This window comes from Tenrec ecaudatus, chromosome 13, assembly GCF_050624435.1.
Source record: "Tenrec ecaudatus isolate mTenEca1 chromosome 13, mTenEca1.hap1, whole genome shotgun sequence".
NCBI lineage: Eukaryota > Metazoa > Chordata > Mammalia > Afrosoricida > Tenrecidae > Tenrec > Tenrec ecaudatus.
In genome coordinates, this window is record NC_134542.1 from 51,223,654 (window position 1) to 51,251,542 (window position 27,889).

The 27,889-nt window shown below is 38.6% G+C and overlaps 1 protein-coding gene across 4 annotated transcripts in view; it reads left to right on the forward strand.

The window, feature by feature from the left end:
* TFPI (tissue factor pathway inhibitor) overlaps positions 1–27,889 on the forward strand; it is a 68,410-nt gene that overhangs the window by 12,101 nt on the left and 28,420 nt on the right. For 3 of the 4 annotated variants that reach the window (XM_075529920.1, XM_075529918.1, XM_075529917.1), the window contains exons 2-4: positions 10,195–10,324; positions 20,689–20,886; positions 25,702–25,734. In XM_075529920.1, coding sequence (XP_075386035.1) covers positions 10,195–10,324; positions 20,689–20,886; positions 25,702–25,734 — 361 coding nt within the window. The remainder of the gene's footprint in view (positions 1–10,194; positions 10,325–20,688; positions 20,887–25,701; positions 25,735–27,889) is intronic. The other variant, XM_075529919.1, reaches the window with a different exon arrangement.

Here is a 27,889-nt window from a genome sequence, read left to right on the forward strand (position 1 = left end):
GATTGGCTTGATACTGGTAATGCTAAAGATGCTTAGGAATCCCATGGTGTGGGAAGAGCCAATGATCAAAATGTGCTTTTTAATTTTAGGAGAAACCCTGTTTTTCATATTTACCACTTTTTGATTTTTTTTTCTGTTACCTGATTTGGAGGCACTCATATTGATTATTCCAAAAAGTAAAATGAGCAATGTCTTTTAAGTCACATCTACTCCCATCAAAATTTTGTCTGAGCTTAGGAGGTATTTAAGGGGCCCTGGTGATCCTGTTAGGCAAGCATTTGGCTATGAACCATGAGGTCAGTAATTCAAACCCACCAGACACTCCATGGGAGGGCAAAGTCTATCCTGCTGCAGTAAATATGCATAGCCTCAGCAACCTATATAAGTGCCGGTTTCTCAGGATCAACCTGATGGCACTGGGTTTGTTTTTTGTGTCTCTGTATGTGTGGTGTCTGGAGGTACTTGCTACATTTGTAGAAAAGTCACAGATGTTTTGAGTTTGCCAATTCTTGATTGTTACTGCTCACGTCCCTAAAGTTCAGTGGCAAATGTTCACATTAAGGAACTTAGAATATTTAGTATTCAAAACTATTGCCAGGAGTTATCTCTACTTTCTAAATACAACCTTTGAGTAACTTCACATAATTTAGTGCAGACAGCTACCTGTGTAAGGAAAACCATCTTCCTCTTTTCAGGTAACAAGAATTGACGGATGTGTTTCTGCTCAATAGCATGAACTTTAATGTTTTCGATTTCCATTGAGACATGACAGTAGAGACAGGGGCAAGCATAAAAGGCCTATAAATCTTTCTGGAAGCAGAAAGCACATCTCTTCCTCAGACCAGTCAGTGGGACTGAACTCCTGATCTTGTCCTGCCCTGCAAGGAACCCCGTGTACCACCAACACACGTGCCCTTGTAGTTCCAGATAACGGATTTGCTAACAGGATTTGGAATATGTTTCTCATTTGTAAATTGATCACTGCCTTTTCTGATCTTATGGATCCTTTCTGTAACCACACATGACACTGATAAATCCATAGATGAGTGCGTAAATTTAATTCAACTAATATTCAAGTATTCTTCAACCAGCGGTGTTGTTAACAATTTTGTCATGTAGAATAATGATTACAGATATTTTATTCAGAGTCAGGGATACCTACTATCACTACAGGCTGTTTTCTTAAAGCGTGTATTTTGAAACTCGGTTCTTTCATTCATCAAATGATGTAGGGTAAGTGTGAAATATAAAAAGAATTTTTATATCATAAAAGTAAAAATTATCACAACCAGAAAAATAAGTAACATCATGATAAATACAGAAAGATTGAAGTTGACAAAGATTTTATCTTGCTTGAATCCACAATCAGTATTCATGGAGGCCACAATCAAGAAATCAAACAATGCATCGCATTGCCTACTTCTGCTGCACAAGCCCTCTTTAATGTGCTGAAAAGCAAAGATGTTACCTTGAGGGCTAAGGTGCACCTGACCCAAGCCATGGCATTTTCAGTGGCCTCAACTGCATGGGAAAGTTGGGCATTGAAGAAAGAAGACAGAATAAGATCCGATACATTTTATTCATGATGCTGGTAAAGAGTGTTGGCAATCCTGCGGACTGCCAAAAGTCACACAAATCTGTCTCGGAAGAAGTGCAGCCCAAATGTGATTTGGACATTGATTTGGGACATGTTATCAGGAACGATCAGTCCCTGCAAAAGGACAGGAGGCTTGCTAAGTCGATGTGCAGGGCAAAAGGGGACGGCCCTGGACAAGATGAACTAACCCAATGGCTGCACCAGTAAGATCCAAGAAAGCAACTGTGAGGATGGCACAGGACTGGACAGACTCAAGGAGATTTAACTACCTGAGAAAGCATCTTAGGACAAGTGTAAGATCATTTTGGAGCACACGTGAGGTAGGAAAAAGCCCAGCCCCCTGCCATCAAGTCAGTACCGGCTCATTGAGGCCAGAGTGCTGCCTCTTTGGTTCCCGGAGTCTGTAAATCGTTAGAGAAGCAGACCGGCTCTTATTTCTCCCGTGCAGCAGCTTCTGTGTCAACACTACAGCCCAGGAGGTTGGCATCTAGCCTGTAACGCACTACACTTCCAGGTTCCCTTAGGAGCGAAAGAGGGGGACAAAAGAGATTGGCACATAAATCGCACTGGGTTTTGTGTGAGCTATAAGTGAGAAAAATAAAATAATAGTGAAGATTTAAGAGTAGAGACAAATATTTCATTACTATCATTATTAAATTGACAGATGCCTAACCATCTCTGTAGTGTTGGGATGATGGAAAAGTAGGCATTTGGGGAGAAAATTTATATAAAGACTTAATCTCTCATATGAAAACTAAGCCCAAATAATTCAATAGTTGACTGTAGTTATGTTTTAAGTGGCTCAACTGAATTAGGAATTTGATCTCTTCAATTCTAGTTTTCATTCAATTGTGAGTTAGTTTATTGCGCCAACCTGGCCGATAAACACATGTGGGATTAATTGAAGAGCAGAGGGAGCCTCCGCCTTTTTGAGTTCTTGGGTCTCTTGCTTTGTGATGGTCGCACCAGGGTGCAGCTGCCTTAACCATTTATCAACTTCAACTGGAAAGGCTCACTTCCTGCAAGACATCCCAAGGAGAAGCCACACATGAACCTACTCTGATGCAGCCCTGGGTGCTGGAGCAGCCATGTGGAGACCCCTGCCAGCACTAAGATGCTTACACATTCACTGACACGGCTCTCCTCCTGCAGTTGGCATTGTTGTGTCTGTTTTGTGAGATGGAGGAGGACTTTGTGGATTGGTGTTGGACATATGGGTTAATGGGTTAATGTTGGACTTGTGGGTTTGGGCAGCACTGGGTTGGGATATTTTCTTGATGCACACTTAACCTATATATATATAACTCTTATACATGAGTTTCTGTGGATTTGTTCCTCTAAAGTGCCCTGACTGGTACAAGTTGATTCAACAATTATTTTAATGTGGTTATATGTGGTTTCTATTTCCTTTGAAGTTACTGAGAGAAAAATGAAAATACACTTGACAAATGTTCAAGTGTAGCTGTGCCTTCTTTAGGGATGTCTTAAATATTTGATCAGGCTTTGACTGCTAGGTGAACTGGGTGAGATTCCGTGCCTTTGTCCCCATCTATTTTACAGGACAGAGTCCCTTCTCAAATGTGGTTAACCTAGGGTTTGGTCTTAAACCAACTTCTTATGTGTATATGGTGGTAGCAGTGTGGAATGTTTTTTGCTAGTAAATGAGTCTATTTCTATTTACTTATTTTAAGGAGAACTGTTTTGTGATTTTTTTTGTATTTGCATGAAGGAGCCTGGCACCATCACTACACAGTTCGTTAAGCTGCTCATTAACTTCCAACTACTTGTTCAGCACATTGGAAATATTTTTATATCAATAAATAGCCTGAACTGTAAAATATGAACCAGAGATAGAAAATAATGTAGGCAGATGAGAAGGACCATTTTTCACTTAATTCCATTGGTGATGTTACGTAGCTATTTCCTCTCAAGTCACAAAGACATAGCATTTCAAAGAAAAATGTGATTGATGTGTATATTTTGAACTCATGTTCTGCTGAATTGGACTTTTCTGTCTATCCCCTCCAAGTTGTTTATTTTAAGAAGGCTCTAGGATAATCCAGTTCTTTCTCTGTCACATGTTATCTGGTCATGTGAGGTTAGAAAATAAATTACTTGTCTTTGCTATCCTGCCCTGTTGGCTGCCAAACGTGCTCATTAGGGTACGTGGACACAGGACACTACTTTTTAAACACCTTTAAAATGATGTGTTACATGAGGGTGCTTCAAATACGTCTGGGAAAAATTCAATTATTTTTAAATTCTATTTTCCATGAATGCTTTGAAGCCCCTACATATCTATGGACTTACACTTCTAATATCATTTCTTAAAGGAAGTACATATAGACAGGATGTTTTATTAATCTTATACCTGAACGAATACCCTTGATTCCAAAACAGTGGTTATGATGGTGACTCAATGGCCGAGGAATGTGCTACCCATAAAGGATAGTTAATTAAGAGGCCTGAGCACTGACTTGCTAGGATGTGGATTGTGACAAATAAATGCACAGTTGCACAGCCTGAGCTCTCCCTTGGGAAACTGAACAAACATTTTCATTCCCACAATGTATTTATTTTAAAAATGTTCTTTCCCTGAGAAAAACTCCTCTCTCAAGACTCTCACTCAGATTAAGCAAGTTAGTAAACTTCCATCCTGGAACAAGAATTAGGGGTCTACTGGGAAATGGGTTGAGCCAGAAAACCAGTACTAGACCTCGTTTTGTATTGTGAATCCTGCAGGGTTTTTAGATGAGAATACTACGTATACTAATTGACCTTCCAAACTTAAAAGAGACGACAACAAGGCCAGAACAAAAAAGGAGGCCTTAGGTTTTCTTTGTCTTCCTCATTCCCCTCCTGCCCTATTTTTATTCTCATGTTTCCTTTCTTCATTCACTGGCTTTGGTGTGTGCTGGTGTGCTGACACCTAAATGAAAAGCTCCGAGAAAGCACCTGAGTTCAGGATATGAAGAATAAGCAGTCAGGGTTTAGTGGGCGAGAGGAAGGGGAGACCCCTGGGGATCCATCCAATTGCATGGATGGCAGTAATAAACACCAAGGAGAGGCCGCACTGGCCGCCGCTGGGCAGAAAATTGGAAGTGTTCCTCAAGGTCTTTCTTTTTTCTGTGTCTGATTGACAGGTTTTTGTTTGGTTTGGTTTGGTTTTCTCTCCTGCCTTTCGTTGTACCCTATAAAGTAGACAAAATGATTTTTTTTGGAAAAAGCAAAATATTTATTGAGCTTAGATGTCAACACTGAAACTTTGTAAAAATACATGACACCCCAGTCATCATCTGTGCCCCAGATTGTGGTTTCTAATGCCAGCATGCAACCAATTCCCTGTGGATAACTGCAGGAAGTACTGAAGATGGTCCCACAGCATCCTGCAGACCAGAGAGCAAAGCTTGTTGTTACGCGGCCTTCCGTCATTGGACGGGGAGAGACTATCGGATATCATGTTGGTGTTGCCCCGGAGGTTTCCTACCATCTTTATGGGGGAAGGTCACCAGTCTTTTCTCGCTCACGTTGGATGAAGAGTTTGAACTGGTGATCTTTACTTTAGCAGCCATGTGCTTAAACATTATGCCATGAGGCTTCCAATTGGTTGGTAAAGCCAAACTACCTTCACAGCCTCCATATCAATTCGCACACCCTTTTATCCACCCCCACCAATAAGTGACATGCCAATATTGATCCATTAATTTTTAGAGATCTGTTTTGTTTGTGTATATACCAATGGGGTCAATGCTCATGCACACACAAAAATAAACATAGCTTTTCAAAATAGATATGCATATTTTAAATGTCACTTTGTTTATTTTTCAAGAAGGGCAGTATGCTCTGACTTCACTGAGCCTCTATAATGCCTTTTGATTTAAAGAAGCATTGAAAATCATTGAGTGGTGTGTTTGGTTGTTTTCTCTTTAAAAACTCTGAAGTTACTATACCTCAAACTAACTGCCATTGATTTGATTCAAATTCATCAAAATCCTCTAGGGCAGAGCATACCTGTTCAGTAGGGTTTCCACAGTTGTAAATCTTCAATGGGAAGAAAGCATCATCCTTCTGAGATGCAGCTGGTGGATTTGAGCGGCTGACCTTGTGGTTAACAGCCACCCTTCTCCCACCATGCTCAGGAGGATGCTGCTGCACACATTAATCTCCTCAAAGTCTCATGTCTTTGAGTGCTACTGTAAAGTGTATAAGTTCAAGCCTGCTCTTAGTTCTGCTATTTTTAAAATATGATTTTTGCTTCAATATTTCATAAAGCTGTGTTATTGTTTCTTGCCAAACAATATCCAAAATGGTTGTCTCAATGTGTACTACCTCAAACAATGCAAAGGTTCACAGCCTTGCCAACACTGAGATTGTGAGATTTTCTTAGTAATTTTAACTGTTCTTATTGCTGACTATACCCTCTTACAAGAACTTTCATTTGCATTTCCCTGATGACTAACAATGTGCAGTATCTTTTCGTATGCTACTGGGTCACATGTATGTTATTTAAGCTGTTCAATCTCACTCGTTTTAATTGAGTATGATTTGTAGTTTTTTTTTTAACAATTTATTGGGGCTGATACAATTCTTTTCACAGTTCATACATATACATACATCAATTATGATTTGTAGTTTTTTATATATAATATAAATTTTAAATATGTAAAGTTCAAATATTTTCTCAAAAAGATAACATGCTTCCTGCCTTTTTAGTGACACAATCGTACTTGTCTTGAGGAATGACAATTCCTACTTTCAATGAAATCCCATTTATTTTATGTTTGGTGCTTTCTATATGTTGTTTAAATAATAGCGGCCAACTTTGTCATGAGCTTATTTCCTGTGGTTTTTCCCCTACAAAATCTGTTTCTTTCATATTAGATCTGTGGACTCCCAGTAATTCAATTTCATACAAACTAGGAGTAAGGCAATACATATTTTAGATTGGATGTGAATTATATAAGCAATAACATAGGGTCACTCTGGTTGATTTCCACAAATTATCCTTGAGCAGTGTTGTACCAAGTTGTGCTGTTTGGCCAGTAACATGCCCAAGCCAGCCTTCCTCTGCTCATAGGCACTGAATCAGAGTGCTTTGGGTCACATTTGACAGGCAGCCTTGTGGAAAAGATAGAGCACTACAATGACATTCCAATCACTTTAATTCCAGTGGTAGATTGGCCATTGATTAAGTTTGGTTGATTTTAGTAGATACTTATAGTGTTACCTTCCCAGTACTCTTTCTTTCCTCTCAAACCAAGTCAATTCCTTCTGGGACCTAAACCTCATTTACCCTCAGGAACAACAAAAACAAAAAACTCATTGCCATGAAATTGATTTCAGATCATAACAACCCTATACGACCTGGCATGCTTGCCCCGGGGGTTTTCCGCTGCGATACATTTTAAGAGAGGGGAAAGTGTCGTGTTCTGCCATGGAGACGCTGTGGTTTCAAACTGCTGACGTTGTGGTTAGCGGACCACGGTGTGCCCCATTGCACAATCTGGGATCTATCATAAAGGTACATTAAAATGGACAATGTTATTTCATTGACTTATCCTTTCTTCCTGAATGGTTAAAAACAAAGCCAGACATGAGGCCATCAAGCCGATTCGCCCTCCCAGGAAAGAGCAAGGAGCTGCCATACTGTGACCGAGGGACAGAGGGGTGGCAGCTCAATGAGGGATGTTCAGTTCTAGTTCTGCACAAACAGTAGAACTGTCCCGCAGGGTCCCCACGGCTGTCGTCTTTACAGAGACAGATCGCCACATCTTCCTCTTGCTGACGGCTTTCAAATTCCCAAAACCCAAATCCACAGCCATGATGTCAATGCTGATACTGACTCTATGCCAGTGGTTCTCTACCTGTGGGTCGCGACCCCTTTGGGGGTCAAATAACCCTTTCACAGGGGTCATCACAGTAGCAAAATTACAGTTATAAAGTAGCAATGAAAGTAATTTTATAGTTGGGGTCATCACAACATGAGGAAGTGTCTTAAAGGGTTGCAGCATTAGGAAGGTTGAGAACCACTGTTCTAAAGTGTGTCTTTACGCAGTGTTTCTGAGACTGTAAATTTTCACAAGAGCAACCAAACCAAAGCAAATTCCCTTTCATGCAGCCTCATGGTGATCCTATACGATCGGACCCTAGAACTTCCCTGTGGTTTCTGAGATTGTAACTTGTTATCGGAGTTAACAAGCTTTCCTAGGGAGCAGCTGATGGTCTTAACCTACTCACCTCATGGTTAGTGGCTGAACATATAACTACTACCCCATCAGGGCGCCCATAGGAGCAGCTAAGCCCACTGAATCCATGCGCTCCTCCCCTCCCACCCACCCCCCGTGGCTCCACTTGAACTATATTGGTCTAGAGATGGCACTTATTTCAAACTTAAACTACTGATTGCCATTCTCACACCGTTGAGCCTGGCCCAAGAAGATGCATGCTAGTTTATTGTTTTTGGATGAATCCTTAACTTGTAAAACCCAGAGAATGCCATCCATCTTGTATCTTGCTATGTGCAGAACGCTGGGCTGCACCGCAAAACAATGCAGTGAGCCCCAGCTGCCGTGGTTCTCCTCTCCAGCCACACTTGGCTGTGAGGTGCCACGGCGAATCTTCCCATCGACTCAGACCACTCTACCTGCTCCAGAAGGAGTGAACTGACCCTCTCTTGACTTATCTAATCTGGCTTCTGATTCCTGAAGCCTCTAAAAGTCTGAACTCCTGAAGGCAAACCAGACTTTAGGTCTTCTCTTTTAAGAAAAGTGAAAAACAATAAGGATTCAGAGCCCTGAATTCTCATCTAGTTATCCGACTGGCACCCGTGTCTGTGTGTGCTGCGGACGATGTCATGAATGCATACTGTGCATTGCCACTCACAGGATTTCAAATACGAGCGGAATCTCCCCCGGTCGCTAGGTCAGCTGAGCTTGCAGACTCGGACAGTCTAGGGTGAAGGCCTAAGCAATCTTCCTCCCAAAATTAGCCGCTGGCTTCCTATGGATCACAACAGAACATCGTCCCACTCTCTTGCTTTAAGGACAGTACCAGAAAGGATCAAACACTGAGACAGAATATCATGCTTGCGAGCCAGCAAAAGTGGCCTCTGGTCAGACGGATTGGTGGAGGACATGCTCCAACATGCAGGGGCTGTGCGTCTGTCCTGCTGTCCGTGAACGAGCATCCATCAGTGGCCGTGGCAGACCAATCAATACACATTTTCAGAGTAAAATTGTTTCCCAGGTAGAAGATGTCTAACATGGTTATTGACTAAAAGTGTGACATTTGAACATTGCCAAAGTGTTGTAAGACTGTCAGCTATAGCTTTCACTAGTGACTTTCATGCGCTTGATGCAAAGAGGAATTAATTATACAGCTTCCCAAACTGAAAGACCATGGTTCGAACCCAGCAGCCACTTTAAGAGCTAAAGATGAGACAATCTGCTTGGTAAAGGTTTGCAGCCTGGGAAAGCCTGTGGGGCAGACCTCCTGAGTCCTGGAGGGTCTGTGAGCTGGAAACCACTTGACAGCGGTGGGGGTGCACACGGTCATGGGGTATGTGGCCACTGCGATGCATTGTGGACAAACAGGGAAGGTGCTCTACATGGTTCTTGAAGGAATATCTGTCCTGGCTCTCTGAAAGTTTACAGAAAAGAATCTTCTTTCTTCCTTGACACAATTGTGCTAGTAGCTGAATTCGAACCTTTCTCCCTTTCTTTTCCCTCTTACTGTGCTGCGTGAGCATTGCACCTTCCCCTTCACCTATGAATTCAAAGGAGTAATATATATATTTTAAATTCTGGGTCTTTGACCATTCTTTTGGGCCGTGTATCTGTCCCCAGTTTGAAACAGGAAGTCTCCCTCTGTTGCTGGACCCTGCGTCCCTCAGAGCACACTAGTGTTGGCTTAGTGCCTACAGTCACTTTTTGTGACATTCTCAAGCAGATGACTGAGGAGGTGCAGGAGGAAGGACTGCTGGAAGGCCTGGCTGGAATGTAAAGCATGCCTTTTGTCAGCAGGTCTGTGGGTGTGTTATCTCACAGAAACGCCGCCGGTTAGGAAACACGTTATCAAAACAAAGAGGCCATAAAGGAAAGGGAATGAAAAGTCTGAAAATGTGTTTTCATTTTAAAGTAAGCGTCAGGACAAAGAGAGCGAGGAATTGGGAGTTAAAATGTTGAATTGGAGAAATTATAGAAAATGCAAGAAAATTCAAGAGATAATTAGTTTCAACAGAGGAAAGTATTATGAGAAAGTTGTAAAAAATAGGTCTGCATATGAAAACAAGTCTGTATCCACAGGTCGAAGATTGTCCATGTTTCTCAATTCTGTTATCCTAATTTTCTTTTGATTTTAAAGTCTGAAATATGTCTTCTTAAATGTTGTTTAACATATATGGTCAATTTATGTTTGTCTCTCATTTTGAATACCATATACTTCTGTTATAAGTATGGCTCATGGAAGATATAGAGAGAGATGTGTGGGAATACATTTGAAAAGTCAAAATTTTGTGTTTGGAAATATATATAAAGTCTACGGATGCTTCCACATTGCTGCCTCATTGCCTAGATAAACGTGCGCTCTCTGTTTCACAGATGGGGCGCACACTGAAGACCGCCCCCGTGCTGTGGGCTTCTGTGATCCTGCTGCTGTGTCATTTCCCTGCCCTTCTTAGTGCTGGTTCTGAAGAAGAAGAAGAAGATGATGAGTTTACAAACATTACAGGTAAATGCTAGCAGGCTGAAGCCTTGTAAACATTCAACTCTCGGTTTAAAGCCATTATGTACAAAATCAACTTTCATAGGAGTATCATTATTCTTAGGAAACTTCTAATCTGGAACACATTACAATCTATCTGAGCAAGACCCTCCCTCTTCACCCTCCCCCACCCAATCGAGATATACTGTTATTGGCTGGGGTCGCTCTGGCAATATCATGCTGCAAGCAGCTCGATATTGTAGAATTCTGTTCATCCTTCTGCAAACTAAAACCTCTCTCTGAACTTCTCTGAACTCTGGCTGGCAACAATGCGTGAGAAGGCCAGGACAGAGAGCGCCGGCTGATGCTTGGCTTTCTCTTCTCCGTATTCTCAGTAAGGACTGCCAGGAGTAGTCCTCTGCGAGCGTCTAGTCAGATAAAATACCCACCGACCTCCAGGGCAGACATAGCTCTGTCTTGGAGACATTCAAACCAGAAAACAGAACCAAGAATCAGGTAGTCACAGGCACAGTGGATGTCTACCTTTCTTAAAGATTGCAATGAGTGGCTAATTAGTAGATTATCCATAGAAATTGCAGGACATTATGAATAGAGAAATTAATAACGTGACAGCTTCTATTTGTAGCTAACTTCTAAAACTACATCTGTATTTGCTACTTCTAACCGTGCCTCAGAGTAATTGCTTCAGGGTACTTCCCTGGGACAAAACGGAAGAAGTACATCTGGTGTGCCTGAGCAGGACACAGCGGCGACTGTGGCCAGGCTCAAAGGCTCCTGGCGTTTCACCGGGAAGATGGAAGTGTAGACAGATTGCTTCAGGATAATAGGGTTAAATGAAGCCATGGAGACATCAGGAGGATGCTGCTGACGGAGCAAAGAGGAAGAGGACTCATCCAAGTTTGGCCATCTGGGATAAAACTTCCTGTGGATAAACCCTCACGGAGTAAAGTAAACACCGCCAGATGCCCTTTGAAAATAGGAATGTGGACATTGGTTTTTCCATTAAAAAAACTTGGCTGCAGTTCAAATTGTCTGTTGGAGAAAGTTTTGAAGGAAACTACGGGAAAGGAGGCAAGCCCATCAGAGGAAGTGGGTGAAGAGGGCCGTGCGCCCAGGATGAGGCCCTGGGCCCAGCCGGGGAAGCACTCAGCACTGACCTCCAGAAGGCCGCTGACGTCCTGCTGCCGGCTGCCTGCAGGAGCGAACTCCAACTCTCACCTTACTGCAAAGTGCCCTCGAAACCCGCGGGAACTAGGGGGGTTTTGATGACACAAAGGCCTCGGCTGACTGCCACAGTCTTGTCTAGCATGTTTATGTCGAGGAAAATATACACAATAAAGCATGCAGCCGCTCCACAGCTTCACGTGGGCCACCAAACGTCAAAGATCATGTACTTGATGCCATGTCAGCCACCTCACTACCTCTGCCCATATGATTTCACCGTGGTTAACTTTGTAAAACAACGGTGAACATAGGCACTTTGCCCTGATGTACCATCTGTGCTTTAGAGTTACTGCTGCCAGGGGATAATTCTGCAAAAGTGCGCAATACTGAAACAAACATTATTCACCAAATTAAGTAATTGTTCAGTTTAAAGGCGTGTTCATGGGACAGTTTCTGTTCATAATTTTTTTTGTTTTGTTTTGTTTTTCAGTTCAAAGTTTAAACGTTGCATCCAGGCAACAGATCGGGGATTCACAACCCTCTGTGGATCCACTAAGTCTGGTTTTCATAAGAACTGAGCATTCTTTCCCATTTTTTTTCTTTTCTTCTTTAACCCAAGATTCATCTAATGGGTCTTTGGTCAATGGGACATTTCTCTGATCTCCTGCCAACTAACATTTACCATTTTATTAAGTACATTACTAGACATTTAGCATCTGCTTTAGTCATTGAAACCATTTTTCACTTCCATAGGGTGAATTTTAGAAAGATCTATTGAGCAGAGAAATATATATTTAAATGTATGCAGTTGAGCTCAATGCCAATAATACCATTCTGTGACAACACCGCATAGTTGTTAAGGATGTGAGAGACATTGAATGTAACATTTAATAATAAGAAGAACCACAGCTATGGAGTTAATTGCAATGCATAGAGACCCTATAGGACAGCCCAGAACTGCAGATTTGAGTTTCCCAAACTGAAACTATTTAAGGAAGTAGAAAGGCCCATTTTTCTCCTTAGTTGGGACTGGTGGTTTTGAACTGCTGACGTTGACGTTAGTAGCCCAATAAGTAACCATTAAGCCAACAATGTAAAAGTGGAGGTGCTGGAAGGGGTGGGAGTTGATTCTAACAGTTTGACCTTGTGCAATTAACCATCTGCAACCCAATTTTCAAATTTGTAAAATGAGTATCAGTCTTTCTACACGCCCCCTCCCCCAAAGTTGTTGGGGCAATTTAATTGTCTAATGACAGTGTAATTACTCAGCAAACAGCTTTAGCTGTTAGCATCCTGAGCACGGCCGCATGGTGAGTTTTCTTTTGCAGTGCACTCCTCCCATCTGGTGGCAGCCCTCTGAAACAGCAGCTTCAACCTCAGCTGAGCATCCTTAACACTGAAAATAGAAGGGGTTAGCATGATAAGGATTATCAAATACATTAGTAGCAAAATGTAGAGATATCAATAAACAAGAATATGAAAAACTGCAGTTGGTTTGGGCTTAATCGTTTCTCTGTATACATGAATATGTGTACACACACAAATATACTTATTAACATACACATATAGTTTACGATTAAAAAGGCCTAATTTGTAGCAGATAGATGACTAGTTTTGACACCATGACAATGCACCTTCTCAGTGCACCAGATTTTGGCAAAAAGCAGCATGACATTCTTGCTCCATTCACCGTTACCGGAACCTCACTCCATGTGACTTCTCTTTTATCCACAAATGCAGAGGGACATGAAAAGACAGCAATTTGATGACATAGAAGAGGGAAAGAAAAAACAAGAGAGGTGCTGTCAACCATCCAAATAGATGAGTTTGAAAAATGTTTCCAAGAATGGAATCGCAGATTTGACAAATGTATTAATTCTAATGGAGACTACTTTGAAGGTGATAGGATTGTTTGATTAAAAAAATTAAATACATAGCTCTGAAAAAAATTCCATTTTGGGGGGTATCCCCTTGTATGTATACACACAGATATATCAATTCATATATAATATAAAAAATCATTAGATAAATCACCTGTGTTCATTGATATTTGGGATTTATTTGGCATCCTGAAAATTTTAAAGAAACATCAACTTTGGAATGAGTGCCATCAATTTGTAAAGTGCTATAGGAATTAATGTATATAGCTACAAGGTTCAAAAATAATGTATATAGTTATAAGATTCAACATATCAAGATATTTTCACTAGCTCACTTAGATAGATTCATTAGTTGAGTACTGAAATGCACTGTCAGATATTTGTAGAACCGATAGATCAATATTTTACCAGTACAAAAAATATGCCTAGAAAATACAAGCTCATAGAGCTAATTTAGTGATAATTTATGGTGGAACTACATGAAATCAGATTCAGTGCTTAAAATCTTTTGAGTTCAACTTTTTACCTTATCACAAATTTTTAATAATTCAAAATGCTATGATTTTTTAAAGAATTTTAAAGAAAAGGAATTTTTATTATAATAAATCATAACCATATTGTAATCGAGGTGGCCCTGACTCATGGAATCTGCAAACTCAGGGTCATGAGGTGGATTCCTACCTAGGTCAACCTTTAGGACCTGGTACAACTGACCCTGTGGGTTTCCAAGACTCTTCTCCGCCCCCCCCCCAAAAAAAAGCCAGTTTTGATGGCAAATCATTCACATATTATACAATCCAATAGTTCAAGAACATGAAGAAGAGTTTTAAAATCATCATCACAATCAATTTGAGAACATGTTCTTCAATCTTATCCTTGTGATCAGCTGCCTATTTCCTCTGTTGCTGTCTTTATAGATTCACATACCCTGGATTCCAAATGCAGAAAAATATGAACAAAAGCAAACCAACAAATTAACAAAGTAAAAAAAATTTTAAAACCTCAGTGGAAAAGAAAGCAGAAGTTATTCAATACTTATTGAACAAATTAAGAAAGCCTCATCTTTCCTCTGAGGAGCCTGATGGTTTGAACTGCTAGCCCTGTGGTTAGTAGCCCGTCCAGAGCTCCTTCCACCCCCAGAGCCTCAGGGAACAGTACTACATAGGGAAAATAAATCAATTAATTTTCTATTCAAATGGACAATTATAACTTCAGGTTATAAAGGGTCAAACATGTTTCGCATCACATTTTCTTATTAGCAGATGTTTACTAAACTAGTTTTAGCAACCTTCTCAAGTGCTGACCTGTTTACTGATTCATATGGTGTTTATGTGCATTGTAATCAAATAGAGAATTTCAGAGAAGTTTAATTATAATTAATGACAAAGTGATAGCTTCTAATTTTACTTTGGAGTCACTATATTCTCTAATGCCAGAAACTTTTAATATACTTCTAAAGCCAAAAATCATGTTTCACTAATGCACTTTATTTATGTCCAAATGCTTTATTGTGAATTGGGTGAAGGTTTACAGAACAGACAAGAGAGAGTTTGTTTTTTACCTTGCAAGTTTCATTTAATTTAATTTATATATTGTGAGAGTTTTATGGACATATCTTACACATTCCAGTATAACCATTTACATACAATTCTGTTATTCAATCCCACTGGGCGGAGTGATATAATCCTCCATGCTATCAACCATACGCGCGCACACCCTCTTCCTGTGCCCTCAGGGAACCCTTGCTCCTATCACTATTTCTGAAGGGTCATCTGAGATCATTGTTTTACATCCAACAATTGGTGTACATTTTGTTTCAGCTCACTCATTGCAATCCCTTCAAGGTACCATCACTTATCCCACTTCCTCCTGTGCTTCTGGTTTCCTTCTTCTTCATGAACCTTCTGAACTTTCTGTGTGGGCAAATACTGCTCTTTTGATCTTAAACAGAAGTGGGTCAGTTCCAGACCTGAAGAAGTGACTATGGACCATGGTCTTGTAGGCCCATCAGACTCTATTCGACTAGTAAGGCTGATCCCCTATATAAGGTTTATGTTTTGTTTCTGTTTTCTCCCACTCCATCCAGGATCTTATAATACCTAGCTTCCAAAACTTGACTAATCATGGGATTCACCTGAGGATCTGGTGTAACATCCGATCCCTGCGCTCCTTTCCCTAGAGATTCTGATTTATTAGGTTGCAAATGGATCCCAAGGATGTATATGGGTCACTGTGAGTCATAATCAGCTCAGGGGTTGGTGAGTTTGGCTTGTTTTCTTGCCTGTAGATGGGGAAAGACCAATGGTTGCACCATAGCTTTAAGTTGCTCATTAGCTCTAAGACCCCAGTTGTTATTCATTAAAGTAGGAGGTAGAACATTGTCTTTGTGAACTATGGTCTTCTCATTGACCCATTGGCCACAGTGCCTGAGACTATGGTCCGGATCCCCAGATCCTGAAAATTTTTCATCATGATGTTTGTTTATATTCATAACATTTCCCCTGTTTCTCTGCCACCCATCTTCGTGGGTATATTTTCAGCAAAAGTAAGTATGCATACTCTCTCTGTCTCTCTCTCTCAATGCCTTTAGTGTAAAAAACATGACTAAACACTAATCATTGTATTTTAACAATTGAACACTATCCTATAGAAAGTTGGAAACACACACGTGTAGAAATGTGTATATATATGAATGACTATATTTGAATGAATATAGCATATGTATATAAAATAGGTAGTTAGAAATTTATAACATTGATTAAACTATGAAGAGGAGGTAAATTTTATGAAGGTGTGTGTATATATGCATACAGATATATGTACACACAGATGTTGTGCCCCAGAAGTTGCAACATTGTGATCAAACATACCTACGATTGTGAAGACGAACAAAGTTAGGTAGTCAGTGTCATGTTCTTTTGCACAGAGAATTGTTATGAGTTGAAAACGACACAATGACACCTAACCACAGCAACATACAAAAGGCTTCAGAAAGCTTGTGAGATTTTTCGTTACCTTTTAATTCCACTCTAGTTAGATCTGGATCTAGAGATAGAAAATGCCTCTGTGGTGTTGTCTGGTAAGCATTGGGCAACTAACCCCAAGGTCAGTGATTTAAACCGACTGCTCACTCTGTAGTAGCAAGATGAACCTTTCTGCTCCTGTGAAGATTTACAACCTCAGAAACCCGAGAGCGAGAGAGAGAAAGAGAGAGAATGGGTGCATGTGTTAGGTGCCAGTGAGTCAGTTCTGACTCATAGCAAACCCTTGTCCCACAGAACAGAGCACCACAGCTGGGTCCCACACCATCCTGACCCTTGTTTATATGTTTGAGCCCATTGTTTCAGACTATGGTGCTCATACAGCTTGGCAAGGATCTTCCCTCTTTCTCTGACACTTCATTTAACCAAGCAGGATGCCCTTCTCCAGGGCTGATCGCTCCTGATAACTTGTCCAAGTACAAGAAGTGGAGTCTCATTACCCTTGCCTCTGGTACTTCTTCCAAAACAGATTCATTTGTTCTTTTGGAAGCCCATAGTACCTTCAATATTCTGCACCAGCACCATAATTTGAATGTATCAATTTGACCGTCCGTATTCATTGTCCAAATTTCACATGCATATGAGTTGATTGAAAATGCTATGGCTTGAATCAGGAGCATCCTTGTCCTCAAAGTTAGAGGTTTGCTTTCCAATGATCTGAAGGGACCTTGTACAGTAGTTATACTCAGTGCAGTGCATTGTTTAGTTCTTGATTGCTGCCTCCATTAACATTGATTGTGATTCCAAGCAAGATGAAATCCTTAACAACCCAATCTTTTATCCAGTTTTCATGATGTTATTTATTGGGCCAGTTGTGAGGATTTTTGTTTTCTTTACATTGAGATGTAATCCACCATACTTACATATGCAGATACAGATTCCAAATCAAACTCACTACTATCAAATCATTTCCAACTCATGGTCACCCTATAGGACAGGAGAGAACTGCTCTTAGGTGTTTCTGAGACTGTAACTCATTACGGAAGTAGAAAGTCTCAACTTTCTTCCCCCGAGTTGCTGGGAGAAACTCCTTGCAGATTGAAGTCCAATGGTAACCACTATTTGCCAAGAGCTCGCTCTATCTATCTATCTATCTATCTATCTATCTATCTATCTATCTATCTATCTATCTATCTATCTGTATCACATGTACAATATGGATAGCACACTCCTATAGACATGAGCGTAAGAGTGGCCCCATAGTAACTCAGTGTCAGGTTACAGCATGGGGCACAGCATCATGTCCCTGTAATACAAGTTAACTCATGAAACACGCAAAGGCTGTCAGAGGGTGGTGTGGGAGCACAGGTTTGGAATCGATGCCATACAAAACTTTAGGAATCGCTGGCACTCAATTCCTAGAGCAGCTCTTATTTTTCCAGAAAGACTCCAGGCTCCATGCAGCCTTCCTGACAGAAATCAGAGTGACCACTTCTACTCTCAGGGGGTGGGGGACAGTGACATTCCTTGGGATGGCTCTTCTATCTATGACTTGGTCCCCCTCACAGATGCCTGGATGGGACCAGGCAAAGAGGGTGCGTGGAACACTCTCAGAAAGAATGGCTCCATTTTGTCATTCCCAAAGTAAGCCATCTCAGAAACAGGAAAATAACATATTCCAGAACCATCAAGAAAGAAGAGCCACCGATGGAACAGGTGTGACTGGAGAAGTGGAGGTAGCAGAGACTACTGCACTTGAGACGATGAGACAGAGCAGAGGAGTAGTTCCAGGACTGTCAGGTATAGTCAAGGAGCAGCACCTGGCCTGGTAGGGAGAGCAGCAGGAAGCTGCCCCCCAGGACAAAGCAGAACCTTGTGGCCGAGAGGCAGAGGACCAGTGAAAGAGATGCAAGCCAGCCTGGCTGAGAAAAGAATTGTGGACCAAAGAAATGTATCCGTAACCATGTTGTAGCCTATTAGCTTCTGTAATCAACCCCACATCGGGAGTAACATCTGGGAGTCCTCTGTGGCTGCTGCAGTGAATTGTTGCGCCCAGCAGAGAAGCTGCACATCTTTAAAGAGATGGTTGGTACAGAAGGATGGAGAGTGGAGGCATGTCTGACCTCATCAGCCTTTGCCCCCAAACCCTTTTCTCTTGGAGGGTTACACCAGCCTATTCTCCAAGAGGAAGATTGGAATTGGTACAAGACTAACGCATCAGTGGAAAAAAAATAGAAATTTCAGAAACAAGCCCAAATACATACGGAAGCAAATGGATGATAAAGGAGACATCTCAAATGAGTGTAAAGAATGAAGAATGATTAAATAAAACTGTAATGACAAAAATGATCATTTACAGAAAAACTGTGTCTCGTACGTTACCCAAGAAAAACCATGTCTCATACTTTACATAAGAATAAAACAAGCAAGAGATTTCAATATAAAAGAGGTCGCATGAGAACACAATGGGTGATATTCTCTCTAACCTTAAAAAGAGAAAGGATGTGTGTGTGTTTTAATGTAATAAATTAAAATCTGGAATATAAGAAAAACAGACAAATTTGGCTACACGATCCAATACAAAAAAGGGGCTGCATGACAAAAATGTAAAATCAGAAGACAAATGACTTGCTGCAGGTTGCACGCTGTTTTCAAGGTCAGCTCTGCAGTAGCCCACAGAGACTGGGAGCTATGGCTTCGGTTCTGAGTTTTTCTTGACGATGTTCTGGAAACAGATCCTGGTGGAAGCACAACATTGTGAGCATGATTGATGGAACTGGATGATGCACTTGAAAAGAGTGGAACTGTCAAATTTTACATTTTGTATATTTTACCACAAGAAAAAGGGGACAAATAACAAGCTGGAGAAACTATTTGAAGCTCATACCACAGAAACTTAGTTCCTGAAATTTGTGAAGTGTTCATAAAAATGGAAAAAGACCGGCTAACCAACAGAAAAATGTGGTCATAGATCAGTGACTAAAAGCTCCTAGCAACAAATGAGCAATGTCAATTACTTTAGAAATTTATGAAAGTCCCCACAGGCTAACAAATATGAGAGTTTGAATTCCAGCAAGAAGTATTTTTCTCCAATGAGATTGAAATAAAATTGTTTAATGTCTGATTTGCATAAGAGGTCACATGGCAATCGACACTGGCCTCCATTGTGGAACCATTGCCCTGCAGGGAATCCACCGACACAGAAGAAATTGCAGAGGCATTTCCCCTGCACCGAATGACCCGCCGAGTCTGCTTCGGTACTCGGGAGTAAGAAATTACATATAGGCAGTACCATTCACTGCACTTTCATTCGTAATAACAGAAAGTTATAAGAAATGGGGCATCTACGTGGCACTTCCAAACAATTCAATATTATCCAGCTATACAGAATAATGGGAAATATTGTACCTAGTTATTTGGATAAATGGCAGTATTTTTTAGTTCACAGAATAGTATATATGTTTGTATATGTAATGTATTATCTTTATACTGTAAAAGAGGGTGTTAATTCATTTACATACATGCATATATATGTATTTACATAAAGAAGTAGTGGAAAGATAAATCAGAAATAAATATGTTACCTACAAAAGGGGAGGGACAGCATCAGAAATTATGTGTAGAATTGAGAATGTGTGTAGAATTTTAATACTTTTGAATATTGAATTATGTAAGTGTAACCGATATAACATTTTCAAATTTTAATTTAAAACATTTTAATGGAGTGACCATTAATAAGAGGACAAATATTAAGTCCCTGATGTTCAGGTATACTCCTGAAATGCCAGAGAGGTATAAGTAAAATTTTCTGTGTTTCTTTTTTCTGTTAGAGCCACAAATTTAAAATCCTGTGAAGTTTCTCTAATGATATATAGCTGAATGAATGTGAATATATTCTCACTTTAAAATATTTATTTGTTTAAAAATGTTACAGCTGTACACTAGGGAGAGAAACTCAGAAGAATTGGCCATTGATATCTATCTCTAAAAAAGACACAATTAAAAATATTTCATTAGATTCCCTTAATTGAATACTAACCAATTCCATCTCAGTTAACTAAGATCAAAGGTAAACCTATCAATAAGAGACTAGAAAAAGTACTCGTATTTCCTTGAAGAGTTGATTGGCATCATAAAGCATGTGCCACTTGATGAATTTAACTGTACCTACTATTTTGGTAGCTTTGAAGGGTTTTTCATCATAGTTCCCTGTAAACTACATTGTATCATTGATATGCGTTTTGTTATCATTAGGGCACTGTGTGAGGGACGTGTGAAAGAAATAAAGACCATAATTACAGAGTTAATGAATGATTGCATGTTATATCTTATTTTTACCTTATAGATGTTGAATTGCCACCACTCAAACTTCTAAATTCATTTTGTGCATTGAAGGCAGAAGATGGGCCATGCAAAGCACTGATAAAGAGATTTTTTTTCAATATTCACACTCGACAGTGTGAACCATTTATATACGGGGGATGTTATGGAAATAATAATAGCTTTGAAAATGTGCAGGAGTGCCGAGAAAAGTGTATACCAGGTAAGTTTTGGGGGACATCTATCACTCAAGAATCAGAATTTTAAGTCCTGAACATAGATTTGATCATTTTAGGAAAAGTGATTTAATATTGTTTTGACATTGCAAAATATCCCTTTGCTTAGATGTTGAGCCTTCTTTTAATTATTTTTCATAATTTTGTAGCTCCAAATGCCATACTCACTGTAATCCAGTCAATTCTGGCTCATAGGAACCCTGTAAAGTAGAGTGAAACTGCACCTTTGGATTTCCAAGTTACAAATCTTTATGAGAACAGAAAGCCTCATCTTTCTCCCAAGGAGTAGCTCATGGCTCTGAACTGCTGACCTTGTGATTAGAAACCCAACACACAACCCAAGCAGTCATTATACAATCGTTTTATCTTCTCCATCTTAAAAACACAAACAAGAGAGATAAACCCTTTAGTCTTCACAACACGTTTTCTATCTAAATGACTTCAAATATTCTCAGAATACTTGAAGGTAATTCAGTCCCCATGAGCAACTGTGAATTGACAGAAGATAAGTTAGTCACATTGACTTAGTCTCTCTCAACACAAAGTCTCTGGTAATGTGATAAATTAGGTATTTCATTTCGAGGCACCCAATAGTTACTCATTGCAAAACTCAAAGCTGTGCCAAACAGTAAAAATACATACATGGAATTTAAGTCATTCCTGGAACCTTGGAATAATATAGAAAATAAAATATCTTCCCTGATGACACATGAAGATTCTAATAATTCTTTGTGGTCTTTTCATAATAGTATTGATGAAATATAAAATTATATATATATAATACAAAATGAACCGTTCAACTTTATTGGACCCTTTTAAAACAAATATATCTTTGTAGCGTTATATACAGTTTTATTTCATTTCCTAAATTGCCATTTGGAAAATTTAAATGTAAAACCCTTGCAAGTTCAGTTTTTTAATTTCAAGTTTTAATCCTTTAAACTGAGAGTTCTTAGAGGCTAGGAAAGCAGAGGCATCTTTATTTTAATTTTTGGTCAATAATCTCCCCATCGAGTACTCTCCGAATTGAGCTGCATCCCTGTAGAGAGGACGTCATCTGCTAGTAATGGTAGGTGTCTTGTTTTTCCCAATGCCCCGGCAGCTCTGCAGTCTCCCTCCCACGATGCTTCCAAAGTGGCTTCTGCTGACCGGCCGTGGCAGGCATGGTGCTCTAGGCCTGTGGGAAAATCCCAGTGTGGTGAAAAGAGGAAACCCCCTCCTCTGTGGTGCCTTGAGATGCTTTGTTGTTTGTTGCAGACTTGACAGAAAAGACTTAAAGTGAATGTGTTTCTTTACCCTCAGAACACTGGTCTCCTCTTTTCTTTGCCAACGATTTCCTAGAAACGTTACTAACCCAGATTGGGCAACTCAGTGGTCTTGCATGACGCCTTTGTTTTGTTTTGTCTGTGTGGGACTTTCTGGGTCATTTGTCATTCATTGGGATTTATGTACTCAGTTCTCTTCCATACCTCCTGGGCCAAGTATTCTTTTGTGTTGAATTGAAAATTACTATTAGTTTTCAAAATCTTGGGCAGAGGCCTGGTTGCCTCATTTGTTCCAAGTGCTCAGTTTTTGCATTTAGCAACCTGCTTATTTTTGCCAACTTGACTCTTCCATACTCGTTTCTTTTTATGATTTCAATCTCTGACCCTTTCACCACTGTGCTCAAGTTGCAGCCTTTTTAGAAGGAAAACAAATATAGTCATTGAGTTTATTAGCAACTGCCTGTTTCTAACGTCTTCTAAAACAGTGGTCCTCAACCTTCCTAGTGTCGCGACCCTTTAATCCAGCTCCTCATGTTGTGGTGACCCCCAAGCATGACATTATTTTTGTTGCTACTTCATCACTGTCATTTTGCTACTGTTATGATCATAATGTAAATATCTGATAGGCAGGATGTATTTTCGTTGTTACAAATTGAACATCATTAAACATAATTAAAGCATAGTGATTAATCACAAAACAATATGTAATTGTATATTATGAAATATTTATGTATATTCCGGTGTTCTTAGGTGACCCCTGTGAAAGGGTTGTTGGACTCCCAAAGGGGTCATGACCCACAGGTTGAGAACCACTGTTCTAAACCATGACTAGCTGAAATGCAATTGTCACATCACGTCTCTAGCTCACATCTCCTCATACATCCTTCAAAAGTCACTAATATTGTTATGTAAATGGATGATATCTATAGAGAACACTGTTACATATTTTGCTGGCATCTATAAAATTGCCATTAGACATTTAAAAAATTACCTAAAGAGAGAATTATATCTTCAACAATTTTGGGGTATTTGGAACTAGATTTTCATTCCCAACATAAAGAACTATAAAAGTGGATATATTCAAATGGTAATTGGAGATTAGGGGGCGGAAGTGACTGGGACAGTGGGACAGTGTGGGACAGTGCACAGGAGAGGATGGAATTACACAGAGAAAAAAACTCAGAAACAGTCATATATTCAAGAGAGTCACTCTGAGTTGGTTACTGAATAATACAATTCTTCATACATTGGGTGAAATTACATAATTTTTGGAACGTGAATATTAGGAATTTGTAGACCAAATAATTCCCAGAGTTCCTACATAATTGAAAATCTAAGCTCAAGTACTAAGATCAAATGAAACTCTGTAGTAAAAGATATGTTAAACTTCCTCAAGTATGCTCAACAACAAACTTTATATTCCGCATTGTACTTATACAATGAAATATGATTCAGACATAACAATAAAATATGTCTGACATATACTATAAAAAACTTGAAAATACCATGCTGAGTTAGATATGAGTTAGCTAAATAAGTTAGATATGAAATGTCAAATATTATATAATTCTACATAAAGGCAGAGTATTTCTAGGGTCTGGGAAGAGTGGGAAGTGGAGATTTATTATTTTATGAGCACAAAATTTCTATTTGGGGTTATGAAAAAGTTTTGAAAATTTGTAATGGTTACGGTTAAACAGCAGTATAAATGCCACTGTGTTGTACATTTAAAATGGTGAAGCGATAAATTTTATGGCAAAAGAATTTCAATGTTTCTTTAAAGAAGATAAAGCATGATATGAAAAGTATTCATAATTGTTGCCCTTTTCTCCACAAAGCATGGCATATAATGACTGCAGCACATTTTGATCCATTCCTTGGAGAAAAATTCCACGGAAACAAACAAACTCTAGGTGTCCTGGAACTAGCTGTAAAGGACTTCGAAATACCAGCTATGTGTGCACATAAGGATGTAAAGGAAAACATGAATAAACTAAGGAGGGAGGTGAAAGTTATCAAGGAGAAGCAAGAGGAACTTCTAGACTTGAGAAATGCATGACCTTCAATGAAATATCCATCAGAGGTCATTAATAGTAGATTAGACACTCTAAAAGAAGTGGTTAGTGATGCTAGAGACAGAGGAATTGAAACGGTCCAATGAAACATGGTAATGAAAAAAGACTAAGCAAATAAAAAATAACCACAATACCCCATCATACAATATCAATACAGCTATCAAAATCTATCATTGATGGCCTGATGGTAAGAGGTGAAGTGAAATAAAATATATGAAGAAATAATTTCCAAAAAATTTTCACACTGAATGAAAACTCTGACTTGTAGATCCAACGTTTGAAGCTCTAAGCATGAACACACAAAAAATGAAAGAAGGTACAAGAATATAATCAAATTGTAGAAACCAGGGGTAAAAATAAATCTTAAACAATGTTAGAGAATAGACGCAGTAGAAATAAGGGAGGAAATACAAAATAGCAGACAAGAGCCATTCGAAAAAAGAAAAGTGCAGGCCTAATTTTCTTTATGAATACACTTGTATCCTGACACACAAACACACACACACACACACACACACACACACACACCCCTATCAACATATAGCACATTATGAACAAGTGTGGTTTACCTATGGAATATCAAGATAGTTAAATACTTGAAATGGGATCTCGTAACAATTAAATGAGAAAATCACAAAGAGATCTACAAGGACAACCAAAAAGACAAGCAATGATTTATAATAAAATAATATATATTTAAATTTTCAGTCATATAATAGTTACTGTTCTAAAGTATATTATTTCCGTCAATTTGTATTTACACCAGATGAATTCATTTAGCTTGGGCTGATGAAACACAACAATAGGTATATTCTTTAATATTATATAATCAAGCATTTTTATGCTCCCATCGCATGGCTGGTGGTGTATGGACGATATGTTGGGCTGCTACCTACATTGTGAGCAGTTCAGAACTACATTCTCTCATGGGAGAAAGACAAGGCTTTCTACTCTGGTGAAGTGTTAGATGCTCGGAACCCCCCAGGGCAGGTCTACATTGTCTTGTAAGGTTGCTATGAGCTGGAATCAACTGGACGGCAGAGCTTGGGTTTGGGTTTATCATATCATTGCCATCGGGAGGCACATCCAAATAAAGATGCCTGTTTTGTATTCTATTCTTATGTGACATTTGTTTGTAAATGATTTAGTTTTCCATGCAGAATAGTCTTTGTTCCTTACTTTTAATTTCACTTCATTTTAATCAACAATCATTTAAATTGTAGATAGTTTGGACAGTTAAAGAAATATCAAATATTTTTATGTTTTGAAATGTATTTGAAATATTTAACAAAGCTTTTGAGACATTATATGCTAAAACATAGATGATTTCAAAGTTGCAAAAACTAGAAAAATTGAATCTCTAGAGAAAAGAAAATCTCATTTTATTTAAGGCAATTTCTATAAGATTAATTTTGATGATATACTATGTTATAAATTATGACTAAAACGCATATTTTTGCAGGTTATCGAAACATGACGACCACTTTGATAAATGGTAAATACTTGTACATCAATTCCTAGCACTTGCATAAGACTTTCTGAAATTTTATTCTTAAGCTTGCTCATAAATCGTTGTGATTTTTTTACTAAGTTGTAAACAATGGGTTAAATCCCATGAAGGCTCCCATTCCTTTCCAGGAGATATACGTAATAGAGAAATAGAAATAAAACGTTGATATTTTAGGAGACGTGAAGGCCAAAGTACCACATTAACTCTCATCATATTTAGTATCAATTCATCCGTACTATTTTAAACAATGTTGTTGTAATGTCTCATGGTAATTATTTAGATGTTGCTTATCTTGTTTTAGTTCCCAAATCCTTAATCCATTGATAATTTTTTCGATCTGTGGCTTTAGCAAAGCTCATCTTAATGTTAGCCTGAATGGATGTATCAACAGTTATGTAACCAAAGTACCTGGAGTTATTGACCAATAATCACTTTTAAGACTATTGTTCAGTGAGTATGTGAATGTATGCTGTTTAATTTTGTGTGTTTGAATAGTTTTATTAGGTTTTTAACTAAAACTAATAATTTTACTCAAATGTATTTTATAAGCCCAAGAAAATGTTACAACAAATTAAGGAAGTAATGCCCCTTTAATGTTTTAAAACCTAATTTGGTCCAATTACTACTTATGATATTTATGTTTGAATGAGAAAATTTTGAACACAGGTAAGATTATTTAATCTGGGCTACCTTCTGGTATTGCATAAGCAATTCAAGATGCATTTGTATTTTTTATTATATAAGGAAAAGTTTGAAAATACATGTGACTTACTGATAAATTTCAAACTTATTTTACTAACCAGAAATTGGGGCAAAATATGTAAAATAAGTTCAACAGCAGCATTTGTATAAACAACAGAAATGAATATTATTTTCATTTGCAGTATTTTTAAGTAGCATGTTTTAATGCTCATAAAGAGTATTCTATAGGTTAATTAAATGGAATCTTTATACACTGTAACATAAAAAATACTAGCATACATATTAATAGTTTCTCCCCCCCACTAAATAAAAGTTATTTCATGAGAAGAACTAGCCACATTGAACCAGCATTGCCTTTTTCAAAAGAATACAACTAAAAAAATACCTATTCAAGTGAAATGGTACTATAAAATATATATATAGCTATTTAAAATCTACAATCTCTGAATTAATGCTGTGGATGAAAGTTATGAAATAAAGCTGTCAATAGCATTCACATGGAATAGCAAAAAAAATCAACTGCTAGAACTACTTCGCTGGAGTTGATTTGTGATGTGCTCTGTAGCGTTGGAAGCTGGTGGAAGTCAGGGAGAAACTGGGATCCAGGTGAAACCAAGGCTGCGTGGAAGCATGGCCACCGACAGCCGCACACTGCACTGTGGCCAAGGGCAGCAGGCAGAGAGTTCACGGCCCCCAGTCTGTTATTCCATTCTTACTTGGCACCAATTTAGAGCACGAATTTGGTGTGGAAAAGAAATAATCTGACAAATAGGGATCATAGATGTCATAATGTGTGACATCATAAGTATATTAAATGGTTGACCTAAGAACAATTATTTTACACAATAGCATTTGTAACTTTATTGTGAGATAAATTTATGCCATGTAATGCAAATACACACACAAAAAAATACTTGTTCTTTCACTCACATACTCTCTTTCACAAGCTTATTCTTATTATGTAATTTAAAATTATGCTCACCAACATAATTTATGTTATGGGTTTATTGTATTTATCCTCAATATTTTTGGCTGGCCTATTCTTTAACATGAAATTCTCATATTTTCCACTAAGATGATTAAAAATTTTATAAGTACATAATCAGAATAAAACAAATCATAATAATTAAATAAACTAAATCATTCCTTTAAAATATATTCAATATGATTTGTACTATTTTCCATGTATAACATATTTAACATTGATTACTATGGGACACCACTTGCTTTGAAAAACCAGCACCAATAAACAGCAAATATTTTTTTTACATTGGTACTTTTAAACTATGTTCAAGCAGGAAGGAATGTTTCATAAAAATGCACTTTTTAGATATTGATTCTTCTGCAGATTTGCAGCTGTTGCCAACATCATTGGCATTATTAAATGAGTTATTACTTTTACAATAAAGCCACTCATGACTATTTCTTCCCTGAGATA